The following is a 27,367-nucleotide window of genomic DNA, read 5'->3' as shown; positions in this document are numbered from 1 at the left end:
GAATATATTTGAAATCTAGCTAAAATATTGTTTTTAAATGTAGAATCTGCTTTAAAAATGGTTTTGTTTTTGCTGTCTTTTGCCAGACCAGAGAGAATATGTATAACTTCTACCAGCATATGGAGATAGGAAAGAATCATTTTAGAATTTTATCTTGTTTGAGTACTCAGCTCTGTACAAGATCAAACAAACAAACCCCTTTTTTCTTTCCCCCAAAAGCTTATAATCTAAAAATCTGGAATGTAGTCTCCGTAGTAAGGCGGCTCCAGCAAGTATTAACAAGACCTGGCTGGATGGGAATTTAGCACTTCTAAATTTTCAAGTAATTCTCTGTTTTGAGCCAAATGTAAAAATAAATGGTGGGGTTTTCTGTGTGGCTTGTTTTGAACTTTTTTATTTAAAGTTTGCAAACTGAGATATTGCAGCGTCTGTACTCCCTGTGAGGGGTGTGCGTGTGTTTGTTTTTATTGTAAACATGTAAGATTATTTTGAAATGATTACTGCATAAAGCCTTATTTCATTACTTGGTTAAATGAGTAAATTGGTGAAAATTTCATTGTAACAATGTAACTGAAATTGTATCCTGTCCAAGATAGCTCAGTTGAGGTCCATGCATTGTCTCATGATCAGGGATCCTAGTTTTTCATGATTTAAAAAAAAAAAAAAAAAAAATTCTCAAATACACCATAAAAATTTGTGGTTTGCCATGGTTAAAATGCAACGCTGAACTTTAGTTTCCCTAGCTACTGTATTATAGTAAAATATAGGTATCAGTCGCACACAATGTTTTATTGATATATTTACAATTTTAAGCAAGTTCAAAGCCTACTAGTGTCATCAATCATTATAATAAAATAAAATTTGCAGAATTGCAATTTGTATTTCTCACATATACCAAATACTTCTATGTCTGTATTGTATATTTTCAGAAGGTTTCTTTTTTTAAATACAAAAAAATAAAGCTCCCATTGTCAGCCCCGAGTGGGGAGACTCCTGCTGTCAACTGAAACCTTATTAAAAAAATCTGTTTGGCCCACACAAGGTTGGGCTTAGGTTTATGTGGCCCTCCTTTGTAATAAGGTTGGGCTCCAATGGAATAAGTGACACTGGTACTTTAAATAAAATTTAGTTAATGGTTAATATATGTTTTTATTTTTTTCACAAAATGCAAAAACTAAAAATTGTCTGTTTTTCTGTGGCAAAGGGATTTCTAGGATCCCTGCTCGTGATCACTCAATTTTATTACTAACACACAAATCAAAATTACTCTGGCACATTTTGAAGACGCTATTTGACCTTCTTTCATATCAAAGAAGCCATTGACAGCAATTTAGAAACAGTAGGCTGATGCTGAAAAGACATAAACCCAAGTGAGTTTCTCCTTTGTTTCTGTATGGGACCAGAAATAGGGAATTTCTGTGTACTGGTCACAGATTTATTTTCGATGGCCATGGGGTCAAAAGGAAAAGAACAGAAATAATATGGTATAAAGAGAAAACAGAATTGAATTGATATCTCACTCAGTTTGATTATTTCAGGTGGGTTGTTTATCGGCAAACTATGGATAGCCCTGAATGTTTCAGTGCTGCCCACTTTCAGCGTTACCTTTCAAGTGTTCTTGAGTCCCAGCAGAACCGCAGCGCACGTCAGTCCAGTTACAGTAGAAAGAAAATGAGGCTGTTGGTGGTCTTGCAAGGGTAAGTGTTTCAAATGTTAGACAAGCAGTTTCTACAATAGATTCTTCTCTTCTATTCTCATTTATAAGTATTTCAAGGATCCCCATCGCTGCTTAGTAGTTCTGTCAAACACAATAAGATTGATCTTCAGGAGAGTACACCGCTCTCAGTTCTGCTCTTCATATCTCCTGGGTTAAGCTATTTTGTAACTTGTAATTCCTGCCTGCCTTCATTGGAAGAAGGTATTTGTAAAATGATGAGTCTTGGTTCATGTTCTGACAACAGTCAGGCTTGGCTTTGGCCTTACCCCGTCCGGTACCTGTTCAAGTGTCTGGAGCCCTCAATAGAGAATACTTTACCTCTGGCCCTCACAGATTTCATCCTGAGTACTGATGAGAGTGTGGTTCTAGTGCAGTACCGCTTTTTTAGTAGGTCATGATAGCGAGGCACTCATCCTCCAGAAACTGATGAGAATGCATTATCTTGGTGTCCCACCCCCTCCCCTTAATCCCACTTCACATATGGTGGCCAACTAAAGGTACTGATCTCAATTTTGAAAGCCCTTGATTTTTTGAGGACCTGAGGTAAATCTTATGAACTACTTTGAGAACTGCAGGTGGAAGTTACTGTAGCCGCTATAGCATTGTTTAGTTTCTTTTGTATTTACTGTATGCATGCAAGTGTCACAAAATACTTCTCTGTTACACCCAGTAGATATCATTTATTGTAGAGAAGAAAACAATAAGGTACAGCAAAAATGTACAACAGCTTTGTGCATCGTGCAGAAAAGCTTGTTAGCTGAGCAAACATCCTACTTTTCACAATTAGTTTTATATTTGAAGGTTAAGATACTGAAAATGTTTTGAAAAATATCAATAGGGTGGAGAACCATCCCATTCCTCTCCAAGGAAAATTACTTAAAAGCCTTAAAGGTTTTTGCTAGACTTTAATTTTGAGTGTCTTGAAAATATTTAAATTCAGGAAGTAAGATGTAATTGAATTCTTTGAATACCACAATTAGATCTTTCTTTGGAAAAGCATTGTAAAGATATTCTGAATAAGCCGTGCAGAAGGATTTCTAATAAATAATTTCAGGGTTTTGTGATCTAAATAAGCCATTCATTATTTTTTTCCTCAATGTGAACATAAAGGTAAATTTTTTGTGAGTGAGATTTTAAACACAAAAATAGATAAATGTTAACTATAAGAACTGTTATTCTTCCCTTTGCATGTGTAGCAGCTGATCTTACACACACACACACTCTCTCTCTCTCTCTCTCTCTCTCTCTCTCTCTCTCTCTCTCTCTCTCTATCTATAAAGTGTGTGTGTTGTAATTTGTTATAATACCTTAATACACTAAGTGAGGCTAAGGGCTTGTCTACATGAACATTTTGTTCTCTGCAAGCTGGTGTGTGAATCTACCCCACACTAGCCTGCTACGTACTAACTGTCCATGTGTACCATGCTGAAGCACACTGACAGTTCATTAGTGTGTTTTGATCTACGCTGCTTTGAAACAGGAATACATTAAAATGCGTTAATGAACAGATATCAGCAGGGTCCATATGGACAATTAATGCACGGCAGGCTAGCGTGCAGTAGATTCATACACCGGTTTGAAGCAAACTAAATGTTCATGTAGACAAACCTGAGTTGTATTTGCTATGAGAACCATAGTTTAGGATTTCATGTCTCTTGCATTTAAAAAAATCTCAACCTTTAACTTAAATTTGCGTAATTCAAGAAACAAATCTACACCTGTTGGTTTTTATTTCATTAGTTCTTATTCAGGTAAATATGCATGTGAACATGCAACAGTTTTTGCTGTTGAATGTTCTCATATTGTCTCTGATCCAGAGTGGATTGTGCCCCGCAGAGCATGCGAACTCTGAAACTCTGGTTTAGAACTGGTTGTGAAGAACAAAACCATATTCAGTTAAAACTGTTGGGGGAATTTTAAGTAGGCCTTGGTCAAATTCAGTTTCACGTAAACGTGCCTAGTCTTGTGGGGGAAAAGCTATTAGATCTTTAATGAACATGAGTGGATACAATCTGTTTTATACGTATCATCTGAAAGATGACCACTTCAACAGCACACATTAGCACCATGGTGGGAGGTGGTCAGTCTTGAATCAGAAGGAAAGGGTGCTGTTTGTTCTATCATTGGCACCACACTTGGCAGCGTATTCAAGTATTTGCTCCTAGCGTAATTAAGTCTTGTCCACCTTGTTGCTGCCAAGAGTGTAACAGTAATTTGTCTTTGCTGATAAATGTTCTAATCCTTTAAAGAAATGTGTGCTTCATTTGGATTTAATATGTATGATTACTCAGCGTTCCCATCAGATAACTTACATGTATGATTAAATTGAAACCATTTTTTCCATCTTGGTTTAGAAGTAAATATTCATTTCTAAATCAGATAATACAGTAGTGGGTACCATTATAGGAGTCTAGGTCATAGCATTTTGGCTTTTCAAGTGTACAATATTTGAAAAGGATACTGTTAGGTAAACTCATCTACATTGGTCACCACTAAACTCTTTACTATTTTGTTTTGTCTAGTTTCCATTATTGGGAATACTAAGATAGTGTTCATTGTAAAGATTCTCATGCTGATTGTTTTGTAGTTTAAGAAAACTAATTCTTTCTTAATATATGCCTATAAATTACATTGGTGCCAAATTCTTAACTGTTACTAATATATTTTATGCTGTTTTGGCTGTGGTCACTGTTTGTTTGCTTTTCATCATTGATAGTAAAATAGAATAGTTAGGTGAACTTTGCTTTATACCATAGGTAAATTCTCTGGGTTTAGGTTTAAATTTCTAAAACCACATCTCGCCAAAAGTCTGAAGCGGAATCTACGCTAGAGAATTCTAAAAAGTTTGCAGCGTGGGCTGGTAGATCTTAGACTTCCCACATTTTGTTGGGAGCTGAACTCTGGGCGTTGACTGGTACAGAGAAACCCAATTATTAATATAATTTGAGGACTTTTTTTTAATGCCAGTAAAATAAAGGATAAGAGAGAATTTGCCTAAAAGTAAATACTTTTCATAAACTCAATTTAGTCAATTTCATTTATTTTGTTCTCATGCACTAGTACAAGGTTGAGTTACAAACACAGCGGAGGAATATTTCAATTCAAGTGAAATGTTGAAGTTGGAATTCTTTTTAAAGAAATGTCAGAGAAACATTTCTGTTGACATTGGGTTTTGTACTTCCTTCCTTTACAAAACCTACCATTTGGACTTAAATAAAATTTATTGCGTTCCTCTAAGTCTTCAGTTAACATGCACATCATATGCAGAAGGCATAATGTGAATTTCTTCCTATCTTGTTGTTTCTGTGCCTCTTGAAAGCAGAAGTTTACATTATTCAGTGTTATGTTTTCTTTGTGTAAGTCAATGTCTGAATGCCTAAATTTCTTGCATACTGAATTGTGTAACAAACATTTTCTGAGAACTCTAGTAATTTCTTCTGATTAGTTGTTGACATGGTTCTTGTATTTCTGTCACTTCACACTTCTTCACTTTGTTCTCTTTGCAGATATACAGATGTTATTGATGTTGTACAGGCACTGGAGACTCACCCTGACCCTGATGTGAAGTCCTCTTTCATCATAGGAACAATTTCTACTTGCGTAGAACCACTTAGCTGCTATATGGAACATAGGTACATTTTAAAATCTGAATTGTTTTGTGTATTGTTTGTGTATATATAGTTGGGTCTGTTCTATCATCTTGTGAGACTGATGCGACCATATTATGCTGTGTTGCTTGTGCACAGCTGTGCTGGCTTATTGTGTTGTAACTTCACGAAATGTTCTCGTTTTGAGTTTATATCATTTTAACAGAGCTTTTAAATGCAGCTTGACTTATACCTTTAATGTGGGATTGTCATCCACTAGAAAAGCAAAATTTTGTTCTCAAAAGGTTTAACTTGGGGAAAAAAATTAATGTTGGCATCTGTGGATTATGTAGGAACAAACAAAAAGAGAAACAGATTATAGTTGTTGATCTTTACAAAGCACATAAATCATTGCAGTGATTCTTCAGTGAAACTTTCTTATCCTTCATATTGCCAGGTAATAAAAAACTTTTATTTCAGTTTGGGTACCTGATTAAGAAAACAAAAAGTAATAATTAAAGTCAGCTATCAAATGAAGTCACTACACATTGAAGATGTGAATTTTCTTGGTTCTCGGTTTCAAATTTTACGGAATATAGTGACAAAAGATGGGAGAGGAAATTCTGGAAGTGTTAGTTGCACTTCTTAGATTATTTTTTTAAAAATTGGCATGCAGCCAAGCAACTAATACTTTAAATAGCAAAATACACTTCATAAACTGTTCCCATGTGCCCAACCCAAACTGTAGAGATGACAAAATCTTGATACTTTGTTAAAATGCTTTTCAAGGGATGTAGAACAGGGCTGATTTTAAGACTTTGTGGTCCTAGATATAAACGCTACACACCATTTTTACAGCTATTTATGATCTCAATAAGCAGATGGGTTGATTCTGTCTCTTTGAGTAAATACCAAGTGCCTCCACCATAATCTTTCAATTTGACGTAGATAATGTTAACCACAAATGAAGGTTATTACTATAAATATTTCATTAGGAGTATGATGAAAGAATTGCAGGTTATCTCCTGAAGTGAAGTAGCTGTTGATGGCAAAGACATAGCCCATGTAGTGTCTATTTCTGTCTCACTTTGAAGCTTCCTTCTGTGAGAGCTTGCAAAAGTACATAATCTGGCAGACCTAAAATGGCTTTATGCTGCAATCAGTCTTTCTGAGTTATGGAAGTTTTGAGGGTTCCAGAAGAGTAGATTGTGTCTTGCTGTCCAATTTGAACCTTTTATATTTACAAAAAGAACCTCTGTTCTCCAAAGTTTAATTACTGTAGGTATCCAATTAATTCAGGCTCTAGGGCCAAATCATCTACAGTGCCTGATAATGGAGGGCTTTCTTTTGTTCCAGAATATTACCCCTTTACTTGAGCTCGTTACAGGTTTGATAAAGTTGATAAATGGTGTCACTGCTGTGATTGTTGATATAATGCCAGAAGTACATATGGTACTATTGCAAAGGCTAAAATAGACCAAATACGAATTCCGCCCTAAAAAGCATGTGTGTTCTAAAGGTACAACCCAGAAGTACAACAATAACTCATGTTTAACACTGTACCTTTTCAAAGTATATACCAATCTTTTACTAATTAACTCTGTGTAATACCAGATAGATCAAACAGACTGAAAATAGTCCCTGAAACAAGAAAGCTTCATAAAATAGATTTGTTTTCCAAAAGTGCTTAGAGACAGGGAGAGCACTTAGTAAACATGACTTGGAAGGCTATTCCAGGCCAGGGGATAGCATAAAAGAAGGCTTGAAGTTGGGACAGGGTGGTGATGCCATGTTAAGTCTAATAGTAGGCATTGTTCAAACAATTGGGAGTCTTCAAACTTGACACAAGGATTATGCTTGTGTTAGGGCTCGATTTAGATTATTGATTAGATGTTTGATACCCAGGCTCAATCAGTTTATTAATGAAAGATAAATCAGTGCTATACAGAAAAGGTTAATACTTCATTCAATCCTGGGAGCAGGTTTGCAACTGACACTTGCTGTTCCAAAGTGATTATAAAAATTACCTGCTTTTATATATTAGCTATTTACCACAAACGGCAATACCTAATTATTACAGGCCTTTCTTATCTGACCTAGTTTCTTCTTCCTGTTTTTCAGGATATAGACACCTACCCCAATTACTTCTAGCACCTTATCTAGTTAAAGACACCTGTATTCATTAATCCAATTATCCTAGCACATTTTTTGTATTTGGCATCACTTCTGAAAGGTTCTGCATACGAAACAAGGGTTACATGTGGTTCAGTTGCTAATAAGCTTTCACAGTGAAGCTTCTGGGAAATGAAAAGCATGCTGGAATTTGGTTCATAGTTAGTATAAATGCAAAGAATAGAAGCCTTCTAGAAATAGATAGTATTGGGTAACTGTTGGTAGAGAGCATTCGTTCGTACCGTGATTTTTAACGTTAAGATTTCTTCTTTTGTTTTCCAGATTCCTTTTTCCTAAATTCCTGGATCAGTGTTCACAAGGTAAATAACTTTGTTTCTTTGGGAAATGATGCAGAACAAAACCTGTCAATACCCAGGCTTTAAACGTTGTGATTTCTGACTTTTTCAGCCTGAGGGCCAAACATGTATTTTGCAAAACAGTCAAGAGGCCAGTATCAATACTTTGAGGTACATTCTTTGTCCTGCATAGCTGCCTTCGATGCCTCTCTCTCCCCACCAGATAGCTTGGGAGGGAGGAATGGCTGGAGTATAAGGCATTTCAACTATCCGCAGATGGAGTGTGGTCCCTAGGGGGCTGTTGTCAGCTGGCACAATGTAGAGCAGCTGCCTGGCTCCTGTAACCTGGGCTCTGACAGAGAATCAGCAAGCTAAAACTGTTAGTTCTTGGTTTCTAAGAACTAGGTAAAAATGTGTACAATATGAATATTGACTTATGAAAGTCATCTGCATAAAGGTAAGTATTGAAATTTCATTAAAACCTACAACAGTTACTACTTTTTCTTACTACTGAAAGAGCTTGTGAAAGTAGATTGTTGTCCAGTAGCTGTAGCTAAATAAGAAATACTCTGCTTTAATACAGTATTAGCGTTTGGTTCTACTCTGAAAAGTGATTTAAAAATGGCACCACGTTCAGAAGATCTGTTTTGTGGCTGTGTTCCGTCACATCTGCTTACTTTGAAACAAAAACACGTGTTTACTATTTTCTCGGGTCACAATGGGAAGTCAGAACAGCGGTGGGTATGACCTGGGTTCTGTCCCTTCTCATGCCTCATCAAGCAAATTGTTATTTAAGTTCCAAATGGGAGATTTTTTTTGCCAGCCTGCAAATTCAACCTGAGATCTGAAAGTTAATCTCTGTTCTTGCAGATCATCAATGGTAGGAAAGATTCTGCAGCCCGTTTTCTGCCTTCAGTTACGCCTGTGCAGTTTCATTGTATTCACTGTATTAAACATCCTTCTCTCTGGCCTTGACATATGCAGTCTGCCCTATTCATATCCATTCAGAATGCTGCTGCAAAGGTCATTTTCCCAGTCTGTTGCTTTGACCATGTCACCCCTTTTTTTGCATCCCTTCACTGGCCCCCCTTCTCAGTTGCATCAAACACAAGCTGCTTGTCTTCACTTAAAAGGTCCTTTACAGACAACTTATCTTTCCCCTATTTACCTCTCAGTTGCTGTTGAGTTGTGGACACCCTGATCAGCCCATGATGCCAGCCTCCACTGCCTACTTGTTTAAATTCTCAAATAAGTACCTTCATGCTTTCTCCCGTGCTGCCTCTCCTGCTTGAGGTACTCTGTAAACATCTGCCAAGCTACTTCATTATTCACTTTCAAATCCCTCCCCAAAGCTTTCCTTTGCCATGATACCTACAAAAACTTGACAGTGGTTAAGCTGCTGGTGTGCTGTGACCATTGCCTATCATCAGTATTGTCTCACTGTTTCCTTGTATTCCCCAATCTGTCTGTATCAATCTGTCACTTGCTTTTCAGCTCTTTGGGGCAGAGACTGTTTTTGTTCTGTGTTTGTACAGTCCCTTGTTCAGTGAGGTCATGATCCATGACTTGGGCTCCTAGGGCTACATTAATACAAATAACAACTGGGGACAAACAGTTGTTCTTGTAGCTGTCTTGATTTAGAGTTCTGTTATGCCTGTGTCATAATAGAATATAGCATCCTTCCCAAGTATGTTAGCTCTTCAGTGCTTACAAATAGTAGTAAAAACATTATTTTAATCACAAAAGTAAACCAAAGTGACTCGGAACACTCAAAGGAAGCAAATCTAAGTAAGAATAGGGTGATGACCAGTGTGGAAAGTATTATGATGCCATTATATAAATCTGTGTGTGCGTTTTTTTTCTTCATCTGGAATACAGTGTTCAGTGCTGAATTGCAGAATTAAAGGGAATACAGAGAGGAGCAACAAGAATTAAGGACATGGGGAAAATTGTGGTACAAAGATTGAGAAGATTGGGATTGTGTAACTTAGAGATGAGATGAATAGTAGGGACAAGGAGGTGCTGCTTCCGTTATACAAGGCGCTGGTGAGACCTCATTTGGAGTACTGTGTGCAGTTCTGGTCTCCCATGTTAAAAAAGGATGAACTCAAACTGGAACGGGTACAGAGAAGGGTCACTAGGATGATCCGAGGAATGGAAAACCTTTCCTATGAAAGGAGACTCGAGGAGCTCGGTTTGTTTAGCCTAACCAAAAGAAGGCTGAGGGGGAATATGATTGCTCTCTTTAAATATATCAAAGGGATAAATACCAGGGAGGGAGAGGAATTATTTCAGCTTAGTACTAATGTGGACACGAGAACAAATGGATATAAACTGGCTGTGGGGAAGTTTAGGCTTGAAATTAGACGAAGGTTTCTAACGATCAGAGGGGTGAAATTTTGGAACAGCCTTCCGAGGGAAACGGTGGGGGCGAAAGACCTCTCTGGCTTCAAGATTAGGCTAGATAAGTTTATGGAGGGAATGGTTTGATGGGATAACGTGATTTTAGTCAATTAGGCAATAACGTGCCATCGCTGGTAAAATGAGGGTCCGGCTGGAGAACCTTGCCTGTATGCTCGGGGTTCTACTGATCGCCATATTTGGGGTCGGGAAGGAATTTTCCTCCAGGGTAGATTGGCAGAGGCCCTGGAGGTTTTTCGCCTTCCTCCGCAGCATAGGGCAGGGGTCGCAAGCTGGAGGATTCTCTGCGACTTGAAGTCTTTAAATCACGATCTGGAGACTTCAACAGCTGAGTTAAGGGAAAGTGGGTGGGTCAGCTTTTGTGGCCTGCATCATGCTGGAGGTCAGACTAGATGACCATATTGGTCCCTTCTGACCTTAAAGTCTATGAGTCTATGAATAGGAAGGGATATGGTTGAAGTATATAAAATAATGACACTGAGACACTAGAGTGAGAACTTCTATTATCGCTGTTCGTTAGCATAAGAACAAAGACACTTAATTAAATTAAAAAGTGGAAAATTCATAATCGATAAAAAAAAATCCATATGGTGCATAATTAGACTGCGGAACTCATTGCCACATGATGTTAAGACCACTAAGTCAGCAAGATTCAAGGAGGGATTGAACACTATGGATAATGAGAATATCCAGAGTTGTTGTTTATAAAAATATTAAAAGTGGGGGGAAAATTGGAGGAATACAAACCTCATGCTTCAAGCCATTCTATCAGGAGTAAGGAGGAGACTTCCCTGGTGGTAATTACCCAACATCTGCTTGCTGCAGGGTTTCTTGAACCTTCCTCAGAAGTATCTGTTTGAACGGTCATTGTCTGAGACAATGTACTGAACTAGATGGACCAGAGGTCTAATCCAATATGGCAAAGCCTATGTTCTGAAGAAGTTGCCATTTTCACATTATTATTTTTCAGAGAAAAACTGCATTTTTTAAAATAAGTAAATCTGAACACTAAATCTAATCAGGGCTAATTTTTGACTGAGGCATTGTTCTGTTTTCTCTAGGATTTTGCCTCTGATGTCCCACATGGTTATTTTTTCCTCCTCTGTACTGACCATATTTGGCTAATCTTTCATGAAAACTCCTGTTTTAGGCATCAGTTGGCACAATGGCTTGATGTATTAACCTTTATTACTAGATGTACAGTTGTTTTCCATAGTCTAATCTTTGTACTTGGTGGATGTCTTTTGGTATTACAAAATCATAATATTTAACATGATTGACACTGTCACAGGAATTGAGTAACAGGTCTGGTCAGAGGTGGATTGGCAGAACTGTGATAGGAAATTTACCCAGCACCTGACAATACTATGTAGATCTTTAAACAGTTCTATTTCAGTTCCTTCCTTGCATAAACTTTTTAAAATTTCCCAAATTCTCTGACATAAGAGCAGCCAATACTGGGTCAGACTAATGGTCCATCTAGCCCAGTATCCTGTTTTCTGACAGTGGCCAATGCCGGGTGCCCCAGAGGGAATGAACAGAACAGGCAATCATCGAGTGATCCATCCCCTGTCGTCCATTCCCAGCTTCTGGCAGCCAGAGACTAGGGGCACCCAGAGCATGGGATTGCATCCCTGATCATCTTGGCTAGCAGCCATTAATGGACTTATCCTCTGTGAACTTACCTAATTCTTTTTTGAGCCCCACTATAGTTTTGGCCTTCATATGGCTATTCGCAGGTGGTGTCAGTGAGAGGGCTTTTAACTTCCCTGATATCTGTTGGAAGACTATTGCAGCAAAACATGATGCATCCTGCAAATTCTTAGTGTGTGCAGGCGACAGCTTTGAGTCAGAAAGTTGAGGAAACGACTAGGAGGTCTTCCATTTTGAATCTGGTTTTGACCAACAGGGATGAATTAGTTGCGAATGTGAAGGTAGTTGGGAACTTGGGAGGAAGTGATCATGATCTGATAGTATTCAAGATCCTATGGAAAGGAGCACGTGAGAACAGCAAAACAAGGACAATGGACTTCAGACAGGCGGATTTCACCTGACTCAGAGAAACAGTAGGCAGGTCCCATGGAAAGACCAGTTAGGAAAAAAAGAAGTTGAAGAGGGCTGGCAGTTCTTAAAAGATGTAATACTAGAGGTTTAACATCAAACTATTCCAACACAGAGGAAAGATGGGCAGCCACATTGGCCTCCTGTGTCTCTTCTCAAGTTGCTTTTCAGAAATCTAAAAGCCAAAAGGGATACACACAGGAAATAGGAGGGGCATGTCACCAAGAAAGTATACAGGGGATTAGCACGAACATTTAGGGACAAAATCAGGAAAGTCAAGGCAAAGAATGAGTTACAGCTGGCAAAAAATGTTAGAGACAACAGGAAAGAATCTTCAAATAGGTCAGACAAAAAAGCAAGATACGGGTGGTGTGGGTCCACTGCTCAACAGAGAGGGTGAGCTGATAGAAGATAATAGGAAGGCATGCAAATCATGGGAGGTGATAGTACTGCTCTACTCGGCACTGGTTAGGCCTTAGTTGGAGTACTGTGTCCAGTTGTGGTCACCAGTGTATAGGAAGGATGTGGAGAAACTGGAAAGGATCCAGAGGCAAGTGACAAATATGATCATAGGGATCGAATGCAAGCCACACACGATAAGGCTGAAGGAACTGGGTATGTTTAGTTTGGAAAAGAGGAGATTAAGGGGGAACATGATAGCAGTCTTCAGATACTTGAAAGGCTGCCTTAAAAAAGATGGAGAAAAGTTGTTCTCTTTTGCCACAGAAGGCAGGAGAAGAGGCAGTGGGTTCAAACTACAACATAGCAGATTTAGATGAAATTTTAGGAAAAATTTCTAACTCTAGAACAGTAGGACAATGAAATAGACTACCTTGGGTGGTTGTGGAAGGTTCTTCACGGAGATTTTCAAAAGGAGGCTGTATAGCCATCTGTCTTGGATGGATAGATGCAACAAATCCTGCATCTTGACAGGGAGTTAGAGTTGATGACCCTTGAGGTCCCTTCTAACCCTATGATTCACAACATCCCCTGACAACGAGTTCCACAGGTTGACTGTGTGTTGTGTGAAGGAAGTACTTCCTTATGTTTGTTTTAAACCTGCTTGTTAACTTCATTGGGTGACCCTTGATTCTTGTGTTTATGTTCAGGAGTAAATAACACTTTCATATTCCGTTTCTCCATGCCATTCATGATTTTATGCACCTGTATCACATCCCCCTTTAGTCGTCTCTTTTCCAAACTAAAGGGTCCCAGTCTTTTTAATCTCTCCTCATATGGAAGCTGTTCCATACACTGTAATTTATTTTTGTTGCCCTTCTCTGTATCTTTTCCAATTCTAATATATTTTTTGAGATGGAGCGACCAGAACTACATGCAGTATTCATGGTGTGGATGTACCATTGATTTATTTAGTGGCATTATGATATTTTCCATCTTATCTATCACTTTCCTACTGGTTCATAACATTATTATCTTTCTTGACTATCTTTGCACAATTGAGTGGATGGTTTCAGAGAACTATCCACAGTGACTCCAAGATCTTTCTTGAGTGGTAACAGCTAATTTAGAGTCTATCATTTTGTATGTATAGTTAGGATTATGTTTTCCAGTGTGTTACTTTGCATCTATCAACATTGAAATTAATCTGCTGTTTTGTGAGATCCCTTTGTAATTCTTCACAGTCACCGTCAGCCTTAACTCTATTGAGTAATGTTTGTATCCTCTGCAAACTTTGCCACCTCACTGTTCACCCCTTTTTTCCAGATCATTTATGAATATGTTGAACTGCACTGGTCCTAGTATGGATCCCTGGGGGACACCACTATTTACCTCTCTCCATTCTGAAAACTGACCATTTATTCCTACACTCTGTTTCCTGTCTTTTAATCAGTTAATGATCCATGAGAAGGATCTTCCCTCTTCTATGACTTCTTCCTTAGCTTCAAAGCAATTGTTGAGGGACCTTGTCAAAGGCTTTCTGAAAGTGAAAGTACACTATATCCACTGGATCACCCTTGTCTTCATGCTTGTTGACCCCCTCAATGAATTCTAATGGATTGGTGGGGCATAATTTCCGTTTACAAAAGCCATGTTGACTCTTCCCCCCAACAAATCATGTTCATCTCTGTGTCTGATAATTCTGATCTTTACTATACTATAGTTTCAACCAGTTTGCCTGGTACTGAAGTTAGGCTTACTGGCCTGTAATTGCCAGGATTGCCTCTAGAGCCTTTTTTAAAAATTGGTGTTACGTTAGCTATCCTCCAGTTGTCTGGTACAGAAGGTGATTTAAGTGATAGGTTATATACCACAATTAGTATTTCTGCAATTTCATATTTGAGTTCCTTCAGAACTCCTGGGTAAATAGCATCTGGTCCTGGTGACATTTTACTGTTTAATTTATCAATTTGTTCCAAAACCACCTCTAATGACACCTCAGTCGGGGACAGTTCCTCAGATTTGCCACCTAAAAAGAATGGTTCAGGTATGGGAATCTCTCACATCCTGTGCAGTGAAAACCAATGCAAATAATTGATTTAGTTTCTCCACAATGGCCATATCTTCCCTGAGTGCAGGCTTCCTACTTCTGATGTACTTAAAATTCTTTTGCTTGTTAGTTTTTGAGTCTTTCGCTAGCCTCCATCTATTCCCTCCATATACTTCTGCAATGCCCTTTTGTTTCCAAATTGTTCTCTGCAACTGTTCAGTCTAGGTAATCTCTTTTCTGCATGGAAAAGGAATGCTCCAGCAGGGGTCGGCAACCTTTCAGAAGTGATGTGCCGAGTCTTCATTTATTCACTCTAATTTAAGGTTTTGCGTGCCAGTAATACATTTTAACATTTTTAGAAGGTCTCTTTCTATAAGTCTATAATATATAACTAAACTATGGTTGTATGTAAAGTAAATAAGGTGGCCAGGACCTGGGCAGTGTGAGTGCCAGTGAAAATTAGCTTGCGTGCCGCCTACGGCACACATGCCATAGGTTGCCTACCCCTGCTCCAGAGTATCTTCTAACATCCTAGATATCAATTTTGTTTAAAGTTGCCATTTTTTTTACTGAGGACCAAAAGGAATCATTATCACTGTGAAGCATAGGTTTGTGAGTTTCCCCTGCTGTTTCTGAACTTCATTATCTACCGCACTATTCCCAGGCACATTCCTGATAACCTCCTCAGTTAGGCTGGTGTGTAACTAACAGGAGTAAACAAACAAAAGCCCTTTTGGAAACACAGATTTTAGAAACAGAAGAGGGAGGGGAGGGGGTGATTCAAATATTAAAAGGTCAAAATCATTAAGGAGTGAAATTGTGTATTTAAGCATCTCCTAGTTTTCATTTCACACACATCCCCCTCCCCCCCCCGTCCCCGTTTCACCTCCTCCCTGGCGTTGTCTCCTTCATCTCAACTTTGTGGTCTGCCAGTTTAATATAGGGCCTAATTTTGCAAATACTTACTTCCATGGGTAAAGATACTGGTATATGGGCCTGCATGATTAGACCCTTAATTTGTAAGCTCCACAGAGTGGAAACAATTGTCTGTAGCTCCCTAGGTCTGCATGGAACTCTACAGACAAATGCAAGACGGTCACTGCCATAAAAATAATTCTAAATAGGCAAATGCGGGAGTGGGGTGGAGGAGAAGGAATATGAGGAGACTTCTTTTCTCATCTTCTTTATTAAAGCATAGTGTATTTGCTTCCTGTTTCTGGTTTGGCTGATACCATTTTAACCATTGTCTCCTTTCCTATTTCTTTTTAATTTTTTGTTTTTAATCCTTGCCTATTTTCTCATTCTTTTCAATCCTGATGGTCGTATTGTCTGTAATGCTGGTTTGAGGTGCACACCTATTGTGCTGTGTCACTTACACACAATAGTAAGTTAAATATATGGTTGATTTGTTTTCAAATCAAAATTATGAATTAGCAATGTAAAGCAGCAGTATGCAAGTTATCCATTTGGTGGCGCCAATTAAATGGGGAAATTTTTTTAAAAGAAAATATCCAACATGTGCCATTACAAACAAACCTGTAGTTGTTGTTGGGCCTACTTCTTACCTTTCAGGTCATTTGTGTGATCCACATAATAACTTGTAGGTGTATCTCTGTTTGTTTGAAGTTCTCTGTGCTTGCTGTTCTATCCTTTAGCCTCTCAATCCCAATTTTATTATCTGACAATGTAGATGCTTCTCAAATTAGTCTAAGAACCTCTTAAGCTAAAGATATTAGAAGGTCCAATTCTGACCTTTATAATACCTCCCACCATAAGTATTTCTACCTTAAATGGTTTGCTCTTGCAAGTACCTTCTATTTTGTCTCATGTTAATATCCATGGCACAGGGGAAATACCTGAAATTGTTTATAAATTGGACTCGGGACATGAGGGAATTTTCAAGTTCAGTACTACAGCCCGGGAGTTACTAGGGATCTTGCACCCTGTGCTCCGCCATCCCTTGGGTGAGGTATTAGACAGAAGTTCCTTAAGTTGTAATTCCTCTTCAGTGTAATTCTGCTCAGAAATTAATGGTTCCTGTGGTACTTTAAGAAAAGAGAAGGGTGATGACACCAATATGCCAGCCAGCATTCTTTCCCTTAATAAAATTGGTTCTGGTGCCCAAGGCTTATTGGCGATAGAAGCTAGGATGTGATTTCTGATTCCCTTCAGAAGGCATTTGCAACAGCAGCAGCTAGTTCCAATTTAACTTGTAATTTGTCTCCATGCTGTACTTGTTCACCAGGTGTAAAAGGGCATCTTCTGTATTCAAATCCAGGAAGGTTCCTGTAAATGAAAATAGTAACTGTTGTTTAGCCCTAAGTCTGGGAGAACAGATAGCCTCATGATTTTAAAGAGGGAATTTCTCTTTATGGCAGCACCAGCTGAAGTCTGTTACTTTTCTCCAAGGTTAGACTCAAGGAAGTTAGGTGTCCCACTAGTATTTTTCCAGCTGTTATCCTCATTTATGGCATCTTGTGGAACCGTCATGGAGTGGAATGCAAACTTGGTGTCTAAAAGAACCATTTTGGAAATAGAAAGGAAAAATATTTTCTATTTTTGTTTCTAAAAGGGACAATTGTCTGACTGTCTGAAGTCTCAGCTCTAAAATGGTATGGACGAACGTATGTGTATTGAGCTTGCCATGAGGCTTAAATGTTCATTTTTCTTTAAGTCCTATTTTATTAAATTGGCTTTTTCCTTCCCTTTTATTTATTTCTTTTAAATTGGTTCTTGCGCTAACTGATCAAACTTGGCTTCTGTTCAATGATACCACCTGATCTTTAAAAATCTGAAGGAATCCTGCTATCTGTTGCCAGAGGAAGTGTCGTATTTAGAAAAATCTACCCCTGCAACTGTAGAGAGCTGCACCAGACCAGTAATTTCAGTGTTTTAAGAGTTGCTGAGTCACAGGAGTCCAAAGATTCAGATTCCTACCCCTACATCATCCTACTCCTTCCCCCCTGCGCCGCACACACACAGGTTGTCTGAGGTCCTAGGTAGTCTGGCAGTAAAGTTTCTTAGTGATTTAAATATTTTAAAAAATCATACCTAGGAGTTCCACTGTAATGGGGCTTTGAAAGGAGCAAGTGGGCTAATTCCACCAGATAAATCCTTGTCCACGTGAACTCTAGACTACAGAAGAAGCTACATTTGTATACACAGGCAGCATATGATAAAGTGAACTCTTTTTCTTCTTCTTTTGTATTATCGTAGTGCCTAGGAGCCCTTTCTATTGACTAGGACCCTCTGGTGTTAGGTGCTGCACAGACATTGCAGTCTCTGCCTCGAAGTGTGGACAAGCAATAGCAGATGGATACTGACAGATGGGAGAATACAAGGAAACAATGAGATAATATTGGTCAGCATGATAAGCTGCTGGGTCTTAGGACACCAGCAGCCTAATCACTGTCAAGTTTACATTTACAGTGAAAATGAAGATTTAGGGACCTGAGGATCCCTTTATTTCTCCTACTTTAATCTCCTGATTCTGAAAATGTTGCAGTATCAGTATTGCATCTGAAGACGATGATTTACTGCAGAGGTCATCAGCACCTTTTCTGAAAGGGATGCAGATGTGACTCAACTGACAGAAATGCAAAGGGATAGGACAGGTGTCAAATCCTGTTCTTCCCTCACCCAAAGATAGCGTAGACCACTGGCTCTCAACCTTTCCAGACAACTATACCACTTTCTGGAGTCTGATTTGTCTTGAGTAATCCCAAGTGACACCACTTAAAAACTACTTGCTTACAAAATCAGACATAAAAATACAAGCATCATAGCACACTATTACTGAAAAATTGCTTGCTTACTTTTTCACCCTATAATTGTAAACTAAATCAATTGAAATATAAATATTGTATATACATTTCAGTGTATAGTATATAGAGCAGTATAAACAAGTCATTGTCAGTACAAACTAAAATTTCATACAGGCTTCGCTAGTGCTTTTTATGTAGCCTGTTGTAAAAGTAGGCAAATATCTAGATGAGTTGTTGTACCCCCTCGAAAACCTCTGTGTATCCCCAGGGGAATGTGTAACCCTGGTTGAGAACTACTGGCGTAGACTAGCACTGTCACTTGTACAGTGGGATGATAGCTGTCTTTGAAATTTCTCATGGAAGTAAGCCTTTCCTTTGCTGCATCAAAAGTAGTAGTGATTCTTTGTCTTCAGAGCACTTCACAAGATTGAGCCTCAGAGCTTCATTGTGAGGGAGGTAAATATCCCCATTTTACAGATGGGGAAGCTGAGTTAGAGTGGCACAGTAAGTTGCTCAGGGCCATACAGTCAGTGAGAGAACTGAGATTAGAACTCCACAGTTCCAAGTCCGAATGAGTAGAATACGATACCTTTCACAGAGTAACGTTCTTTAAGTGATTGGTTTTGAAACCCTCCATTTTATGTAGTGTAGAAGACTGTAACAATATCTCTGGACATTGATGCTGAACACTGATTATGTATCACTTTCTGCCTTGTCCCTCCAAAACTTTCCACTAAAGACCACCCCTGCAAAGGGGTGAATATTTTAAGGTGGTGGGTTTTTTTTAACCGCTTATAAGACCGGTGAGGAATATTGGTACTCAGTGTGTTTTGAGACTGGTCTAACAAAGTATGAGCAGCATGATGCCGGCAGTAGCTTTGGTATGACTTAATTGCTGTTATCCAGTTATTGGTTGGCTTCTCTAAGGTGGAAATACCTACCAGTGGTTACTCTCCATTTAAGAACAGAGGTTTTTCTTCTCTAACCTTCTCTCCTTTTTGACTATCAAACAACTGTATTCTGGTTGGACTGTACACTAAATATTCACAAACAAATGCTTGCTTATGTGCATAACTTTACACAGGTAAGTAAAGTTAAGCGCATACTGAAGTGTTTCTGGGATGGGAGCCCAAATTGGTATAATCTTATTTCCTAAATACGCTATTCCTTCTTTCTACCTGCAACCTGTTATGTCTGGTCTCTTTCGGGTTGTAAGATTGTTGGAGTTCAGGGACTTATTTTCTATATATTTGTATAATGCCTGACACAACTGACAACTCTTTCCCCTTCTCTCCCCCCCCCCCCCCCCCAAACCTCCTTGGCTCCTAGAAGATACTGCAATATAAATGTTTAATAATTCAGAATAATTAAATCTGTTGATTGTTCCGCATAACTTGCTCAAAATGCTATCAGTTTTAGATTTTCTCATTTTTAATAAGCTTTCCTTATGGGGGTGAGATGCAAACAAATACAATTTACGGTCGATAAACTGAGTAGTCAGTTGCTTGACCATACTTTGATTCGTTATGAAATACATTCAAGAGGTGAAATAACCAGTTAGGTTTATTGCTCTAAGCCAATAATAATATCGCATAGGGAAAAGGTTCTATCTATGATACCAGCCTCCAGGAAACTCTCATGCAGCGACATTATATTCACTTTATACAGATGGAGTGCTCCCAAAGTTGCAAGTTTCAGCTGGTGTTAATTTTATGATGATTTTTTTTTTAAACAGGTTACACAACTCTTTACGTGTCACTAAATTCCAACCCATTAGTTTGTCCCAGTTCCCTAACTAGTTATTCAGTTCCTTCTTTATCTTTGTTTTGGATATTAGCATTCCAGGTACTGATCTGTGAAGGTACTTCACTAGCTTGTACTAAGACCTAGAACAAATTTATCTTGATTTTGACCAGTTTCCTATCTGCTTAGGCCAGATATTTACTTCAGTAAATTAAGTGTTATGGGATACTTAGCATAAAGTGAACGGGATTATGGTATAGGCCAGTTTAGGCTGTATCACTGTTAATATATTTGTGCTTGATGTTATTGGTGCTTAATGCAGGGGTGGGCAAACTTTTTGGCCCGAGGGCCACATCTGGGTATGGAAATTGCATGGCAGGCCACGAATGCTCAGGAAATTGGGGGTTGGGGTGCGGGAGGGGCTGAGGGTTCCGGCTGGGGGTGCAGGCTCTGGGGTGGGGTTGGGGATGAGGGGTTGGGGGTGCAGGAGGATGCTCTGGGCTGGGACCAAGGGGTTCGGAGGGTGGGAGGGGGGTCAGGGTAGGGGCGGGGGTCAGGGGTGCAGGCTCCAGGTGGCACTTAGCTCAAGCAAAGCAGCTCACGGAAGCAGCGGCATCTCCCCCCTGTGCCTCCTACACGGAGGCACAGCCAGGCGGCTTGGGGAGCTGCCCCATCTGCAGGTGCCCCCCCTGCAGCTCCCATTGGCCATGGTTCCCAGCCAATGGGAGCTGCGAAGCCCCTTGGCTGACCCTATGCATAGGAGCCGGAGGGGGGACATACCGCAGCTTCCGGGAGCTGCGCGGAGCCACAGCACATGCGGAGTGGGGCAAGCCCCTGGCTGGAGTGCCAGAGCGGAGCAAGCCTCGGACCCCGCTCCCCGGTAGGAGCTCGAGGGCTGGATTAAAACGTCTGAAGGGCTCCCGGGACATAGTTTGCCTACCCCTGGCTTAATGCATTCCTACATAAATACACTGCTCCGTGTGTGTATATATATGCTAGCCAGCATATACTGATCAACGGTTACGACCTGGAAAAGTGTTTTTGCTATACCGCTTAACCAGCATATGTTTATTATTATTCTCCATCATTGTAGACCTTATTTGAGTGAACTATTCCCCAATTTCCTCATGCAGGACTGGTGAGCAATGTGGTCTTCACAAGTCATACTACAGAGCAGAGACACCCACTCCTTGTACAACTTCAGAGCCTCATACGAGCAGCAAATCCTGCTGTTTCATTTATCTTGGCAGAAAATGGCCTTGTAACTAGGTAATACTAGCTTCCAGTTCTTTGATTTTCAAGTTGCTGTTCTAAAAATGGGAAACTCTCTTACAAGAAAAGCTGATCCTCTTTGACTTTCACCTATGAACAGAAAGTGGACTTAGTATGTAAACCAGAAAAACGCTTATTTTTCTTAGTCATTACTTCCCTGATAACAGGATACCTCATCTGTTCTTTGAATTTTGACATTTTAAGAATGTCATCTACACTTCAACCAGATGTTCTGATACAGCATGATACACTAAGGATTTAAGTGTCAAAGGAATACATTAAATGGCCATAAGCTAGAAATAGTACAGTATGATTTAGGAAAAGTTAAGGTTTAAAATGGATGCATCTTTTCATTTGCAGAGTAATTTTCATGTTAGGTTTTTCTTTATACAGCAGTGCAGGTAAAATTCTCTTTCTACAGATTGTAGGTTTATATTAATATTTGTTCCGTTAGAGCTCAATTGTGCAACCTCTACACACATTGAGTAGCATGGATGAGTAAATCCACTCAACTTTAATGGGACCAAACTCAATGAGTAAGTCCTACTCAACATCAATAAAAGTTGAATTGAGGATCCTATAAAGTTCTTACAAGGGCTTTTTTGCTGTGTTATATATTTTATTTAGTATATTTACTTGTATTCTAGTTGCAAATAGAAAATTAGTTGAGTAGAGAACTCCTGGTTTTTTTTGTTTTGTTTTTTACAAAAACGTTTAACATCTGGAAAATTGAGAATATTTTAATGTACCATAAATAGTAAACATATAATTATTTTACTGCAATCTGACTAGCACATCCTAATTTATGTAAGTAGTTGACAGATAAATGACCATTGTTACCATGTTCTGTAAATTAAAAATCTCAACCTTTTATCTTTTTAATAGGAATGAGGATATTGAGCTAATTCTCTCTGAAAGCAGTTTTTCAAATCCTCAGATGATGAGAGCTCGCTATTTAATGTATCCTGGCTGGCAAGTATCTTAACTGAGAAATTAAAAAAAAAAAGCATTTTTTAATTAACATGAAGGATTTTAAAAGCCCCACTAGCTTATATTTTCAAGACCGTTCATACGTGTGGACCAATCACTTTGTAAACGTCTTTTTTTAAGAGCTTGTGAGTAGTCTTTTTAGATCCACTAGTGCCATCTTTTGCCTACTTAGGATCCTCTTCTGTTGCCTTTTAAATGGGTGGCAAAATTGCTATTAATTTCCATGAGAGCAAGAGCTAGCCCTGGGAGAATAAGAGGAGTTAGGGCAGTACTGACTTGAAGTAAATTCAGTCTGACAGCTGTTCAGCCTAAATGAAATGATCTAGTGGTATTGTTTCAGTTACTAGCAGACAGTTATCCCCAGTGGAATATCCGCATTCTTGATTGGCAGCCTCAGCGGAGGCCAAGGACAGAAAATTCATGGAAACAGAACTCCATTCTAACAGCTAGTGATATCTTCTACAGTTTGGGCTTGCAACACATTGCTGGGGATGGTATGTTGTTGCTGCCGTCTGTGCTGTATCTGTGTGGCAAATAGAGGATTTCATTCTCCAGAACTGCCAACCTGGCACCAATCCCAAATCCTGACCAATTCAGATTTCTAGTTACATTTAGAGCATTAGAGGCATAGTGTGCAGCACTTCAATCAACATACCCTGTCAGTCCAGAACAGCTTCTATGCTTCTTGTTCAGAGTTAATTACACCTTGACTCCAAACTGGGTTTGAGAGAGGCTTCTTAAGTAAACCAGCATGGAGTTATGTAAGGGCAGGCCTTTTTGTAGATCACACATCACTCCAAAGGGAAGAAGATTGGGTTGGAGAAGAAACTGTTTCAAACCTCTTGACGCTGACATTCTCTCTCTTAATGTAGTGCACAGGGGAAAAAAGTGCTAACAGCAGGAACTTCATTGAAGTGGTTCCTGATATCAATCATGATACAAATTTACATATATAATTCTTACCTTGTTTACAGTTTGTATTTCTCTTCTTACATGCAATTAATTTAGTTTTTCTCTTCATGAAAGCTCCTCTGTTGTTAAAATAACTAATTCTTCATTTTTAGAAACTTGTTAGATAAAAAGCAGAGAGAGCATGATAATAGACCCTTACAGGAACTTTGATTGCTCACATGAAGACTGGGGAAACTAAATCAAAAATATCTTTGGCAAAGCAAGTTGATTTCCCTTTTTCCCTTTTTTTGTTAAAAAGGTATGATGGTAAGTTTGGAGCTGGTTCCGTCTTCCCACCAATGGTTCAGATCTGTGTGTGGTTTAGCCGTCCTCTGGAAAAAACACGATTTGTGACCAAATGTAAAGGTAAAAATGTTTTTTGGTGACTTTAAGATTTAAAATATTGTGGGTGTTTAGTTAGTGTAGGGAGACCCTGTGCTATGCTAATCATGAATAATATGAATTTTTATTTAGAATGTAATTCCTCCTCTTTAAAGTACTTCCATATGCTATGTATTTTGACTTTCTTGTCTATTCTGGAAACTTTAAAAAGACTCATGACCTTGTTTAAATAAGTGTAATCTTTTAATATTAAATCTAACATTTAGTGCGTTTGAGGGTAATTATCCCATAGACTTCGATACTTAAAAGCTTTTTCTAAGTTGAAATAAACACTTTTCTGTTTTCTTGCGTTAAAGGATAGCTGCCTTGTGACTATATATAATCATTCTTTGCAATGGTTACAAAATCGGACTGCTGCTAGAGTGAATATGTGCTTTCAGAGCAGAAATGTCTTTCCGTCTGTCACTTTAAAAATGGTTTTTCTGAGAATCTTCTTTCTCTCCGCACTAAGAGTCAATTATGTGGGAGGGATACTTTTTTATTATAGTACCCTTCGAGCATATATCCTTTTCTCCCCCATAGGGAAGAGAAGTTACGAATAGTGTGGGCTTCAAGGGACATAGGATAGCAGATAGTATGAAGTGGGTTATTTAGAGATTGGGACTCTAACCTTCTACCGCTAGCCAAGGTGAACTATGCTGAATGAGCTGCACCAGGGAAGAGAAAAATAAGTTGAATAACCTGTTTTTGTTTTTATTTCATACAGCAATTAAGTCATCAATTAAGTCAAGTCCTTTTTCTGGAAACATATACCACATTTTGGGCAAAGTTAAGTTTTCAGGTAACTGTAGTGTACTTCGTATGCATGGTCTTGAGATTACACTACTTGTTTTCACCTACTCCTAGAATACTAAAATATATCATTTGTAGTGGTTTGGTTCGTAAAGGAACCATACACATCTATGCACATATGCTACCTGTTAAAATAATTGAGATAAGTCAGCTATATCAGCCCAGTGTATAAAGAAAATATCTTCTCTTTTTGGTAGATTCTGATAAGATGATAGAAGTCTGTCATAACACATCATCTAATTCATTAAGCCTTGTGCCTGTTCAGGAGGGGCCTACTCCTCCTGATTCAAGAAATGATAACCGAGATCGCAGCGGTCAGCAAGAGTGCTTCCTTGTGTTCATTGGCTGCTCTCTTAAGGAAGAGGATATAAAAGACTGGCTCAGACAAACTGCAAAGCAGGTTTGTGGACACTCAACTGTTGGGATTTTTTTTCTGTGTTGCCTGGTTTAAAAATCCAAAGAGAAATTTGAGTGTTTTAATATTCTTATTGTTAAAGTAGACTGGAAACTGATTAACTATGTCCTGCATAGCACACACATGATTCTACCATTAGAAATGATCTTTTCAACGGGATGGCTGAAAAGGCTTACCGGTGCCACCTGTAATTCGAACTTTATTTTTAAAACATGTCACAGCATATTCACAGTGAGAACTCTTTGCTGCAGAATACTCCATAGCAAATTGAGTATGCGAATATGTCCCGATAAACCCAAGAAGACTTGGACTGAGGGCTGGTCCACACTAACCTCCCAGTTCGAACTAAGATACGCAACTTCAGCTACGTGAATAACATAGCTGAAGTCGAAGTATCTTAGTTCGAACTACAAGGTACTTACCGCGGGTCCACACGCGGCAGGCAGGCTCTCCCGTCGACTCCGCGTACTCCTCTCGCGGAGCAGGAGTACCGGTGTCGACGGCGAGCACTTCCGGGATCGATTTATCGCGTCTAGACAAGACGCGATAAATCGATCCCAGAAGATCGATTGCTTACCGCCGAACCCGGAGGTAAGTATAGACGTACCCTGAGACATGGTTGTCCTTCATATGGGTGGGGTCCAGAGTAGCCTAAGCTCAGACAGACAATTCAGTGTGTGGAATCTGCACTTGGGTTTAATGATAATGAGCAGCAGTGACCACTATAGTTAGTGTATAACTGTTTCCATTCCTCCCTCCTGTTCTCGATTGCTCAAATTTTGATCTTCTGGGCTTACATTTTCCAGGCTTGGTCTGTGCTTGACAGTGAAGATTTTTTTTAAAAAAAGGTTTTGAGCAAAAACTGTTCAGCTATTTTTCATCATGAGACAATTTTTTTGGTGGAAGGGGATGTGTTCTCTTCCCGTTTTTAAAACATTTTGCAAACTGCTGTGGAAAGAAAGTTTAAATAGAGCATGGAACTAACCTGTGTTCAGGTGAAACCTGGTTTTGATTTACACTGCCTTGAAAATCATATGTTCAGGTTTTTTTGCTAAGTTTGTAAAGTGGGCTGTTAAGTAAGTCCAAAATGTGTATATGTGTGTGGCTAACATAGCACATGGTGAAGAGTAAAGGGTTGGGGGATGCACTTTGTAAGATGGACAAGGGTGTCTTGTTTCTGAGGGTACGTCTTCACTACTGATCGGATCGGCGGGTAGTAATCGATCTATCGGGGATCGATTTATCGCGTCTCATCTACACGCGATAAATCGATCCCTGAATGTGCTCCCGGTCAACTCCGGAACTCCACCAGAGTGAGAGGCGGAAGCAGAGTCGACGGGGAAGCCACGGCTGTCGATCCCGCGCCGTGAGGACCCGAGGTAAATCAATCTAAGATACATCGACTTCAGCTACACTATTCTCGTAGCTGAAGTTGCGTATCTTAGATCGATCCCTCCCCAGTGTAGAACAGCTCTGAGATATTATAGGGACTGCAATCAGTGCTCCTGTAGGCTTTTTAGATGCTGTGACCAGTCTGAGCTCCTGAGGAGTATGGGAAAAGATGTTGTTACAGTGCTTTCCAATCAAATAGTTCCAAAATACTGGCGAGTGACTCTCTTTGAATTCTTTTTTTAAAGAAAACTCCATACAAAAACTGAGAACATGAAGTTTGCACAGTACAGCACTTGAGCCAGGAACTATTAAAATTATGGTTGCACACATTGCATTAACTCTAGCTCCTTGTCCATACACATTTTGGTAGAATCTTTAATTAGATGGTCATGATTTCTCTGATGCAAAAAAAAATTGTAATATATTGTAACTATAAATTTGTATGTGTAGCATCTTGGAATGCAGCGTAGGCTGAGAAGTTGACTCTGCTACTTCTATTCCTCCAGCATGGGGCGTGGTTTCTTTTTAAGTGGGAAATGTACATGCTGTATGTACACAAATGTTATTTCTAAATCATGCTGCTTCTTACATGCCAGCGGCATTTGTCCGTTCTGAGACTGAGTTCATGGAAGATTGGACATTTTAAAAATAAGCAAATTTCTCCCAGGATGAAAAACACTCCCCTTTTTCAACTAAATCAGCAGTGATTGAGCTGAATTTAATCAGACCTTGAAAATAAAAGCATAATCTTTGGACTGAGAACAAATATGAGAGATTTTAACTCAACCAGTAACGCTCTCAAAAATGTACAAACCTCTGTAAATGGGATTTATAATGAAAGTGCCTTCTCATCCCCTACAACATCAAAAGTAGAGACTGATTCAGGGGTTTTAAATAATTTAGTATTTCAGTTTCTGCATATTGCCTAAAGAATTGAGGTATA

At 39.1% G+C, this 27,367-nt stretch overlaps 1 protein-coding gene across 1 annotated transcript in view; it reads left to right on the top strand.

Annotated features, from left to right (window-relative positions):
* The window catches only part of DNAAF9 (dynein axonemal assembly factor 9), a 131,069-nt gene that overhangs the window by 97,072 nt on the left and 6,630 nt on the right, over positions 1-27,367 (top strand). Inside the window, exons 27-34 of the mRNA XM_065405753.1 lie at positions 1,539-1,697; positions 5,224-5,349; positions 7,759-7,796; positions 21,344-21,479; positions 22,368-22,454; positions 23,683-23,789; positions 24,532-24,606; positions 24,815-25,017. Coding sequence (XP_065261825.1) covers positions 1,539-1,697; positions 5,224-5,349; positions 7,759-7,796; positions 21,344-21,479; positions 22,368-22,454; positions 23,683-23,789; positions 24,532-24,606; positions 24,815-25,017 — 931 coding nt within the window. The remainder of the gene's footprint in view (positions 1-1,538; positions 1,698-5,223; positions 5,350-7,758; positions 7,797-21,343; positions 21,480-22,367; positions 22,455-23,682; positions 23,790-24,531; positions 24,607-24,814; positions 25,018-27,367) is intronic.

This window comes from Emys orbicularis, chromosome 5 (genome assembly GCF_028017835.1).
Source record: "Emys orbicularis isolate rEmyOrb1 chromosome 5, rEmyOrb1.hap1, whole genome shotgun sequence".
Lineage (NCBI taxonomy): Eukaryota > Metazoa > Chordata > Testudines > Emydidae > Emys > Emys orbicularis.
The sequence above is the reverse complement of the archived record's forward strand: the minus strand, read 5'-3'. Positions and strand labels throughout refer to the sequence as shown.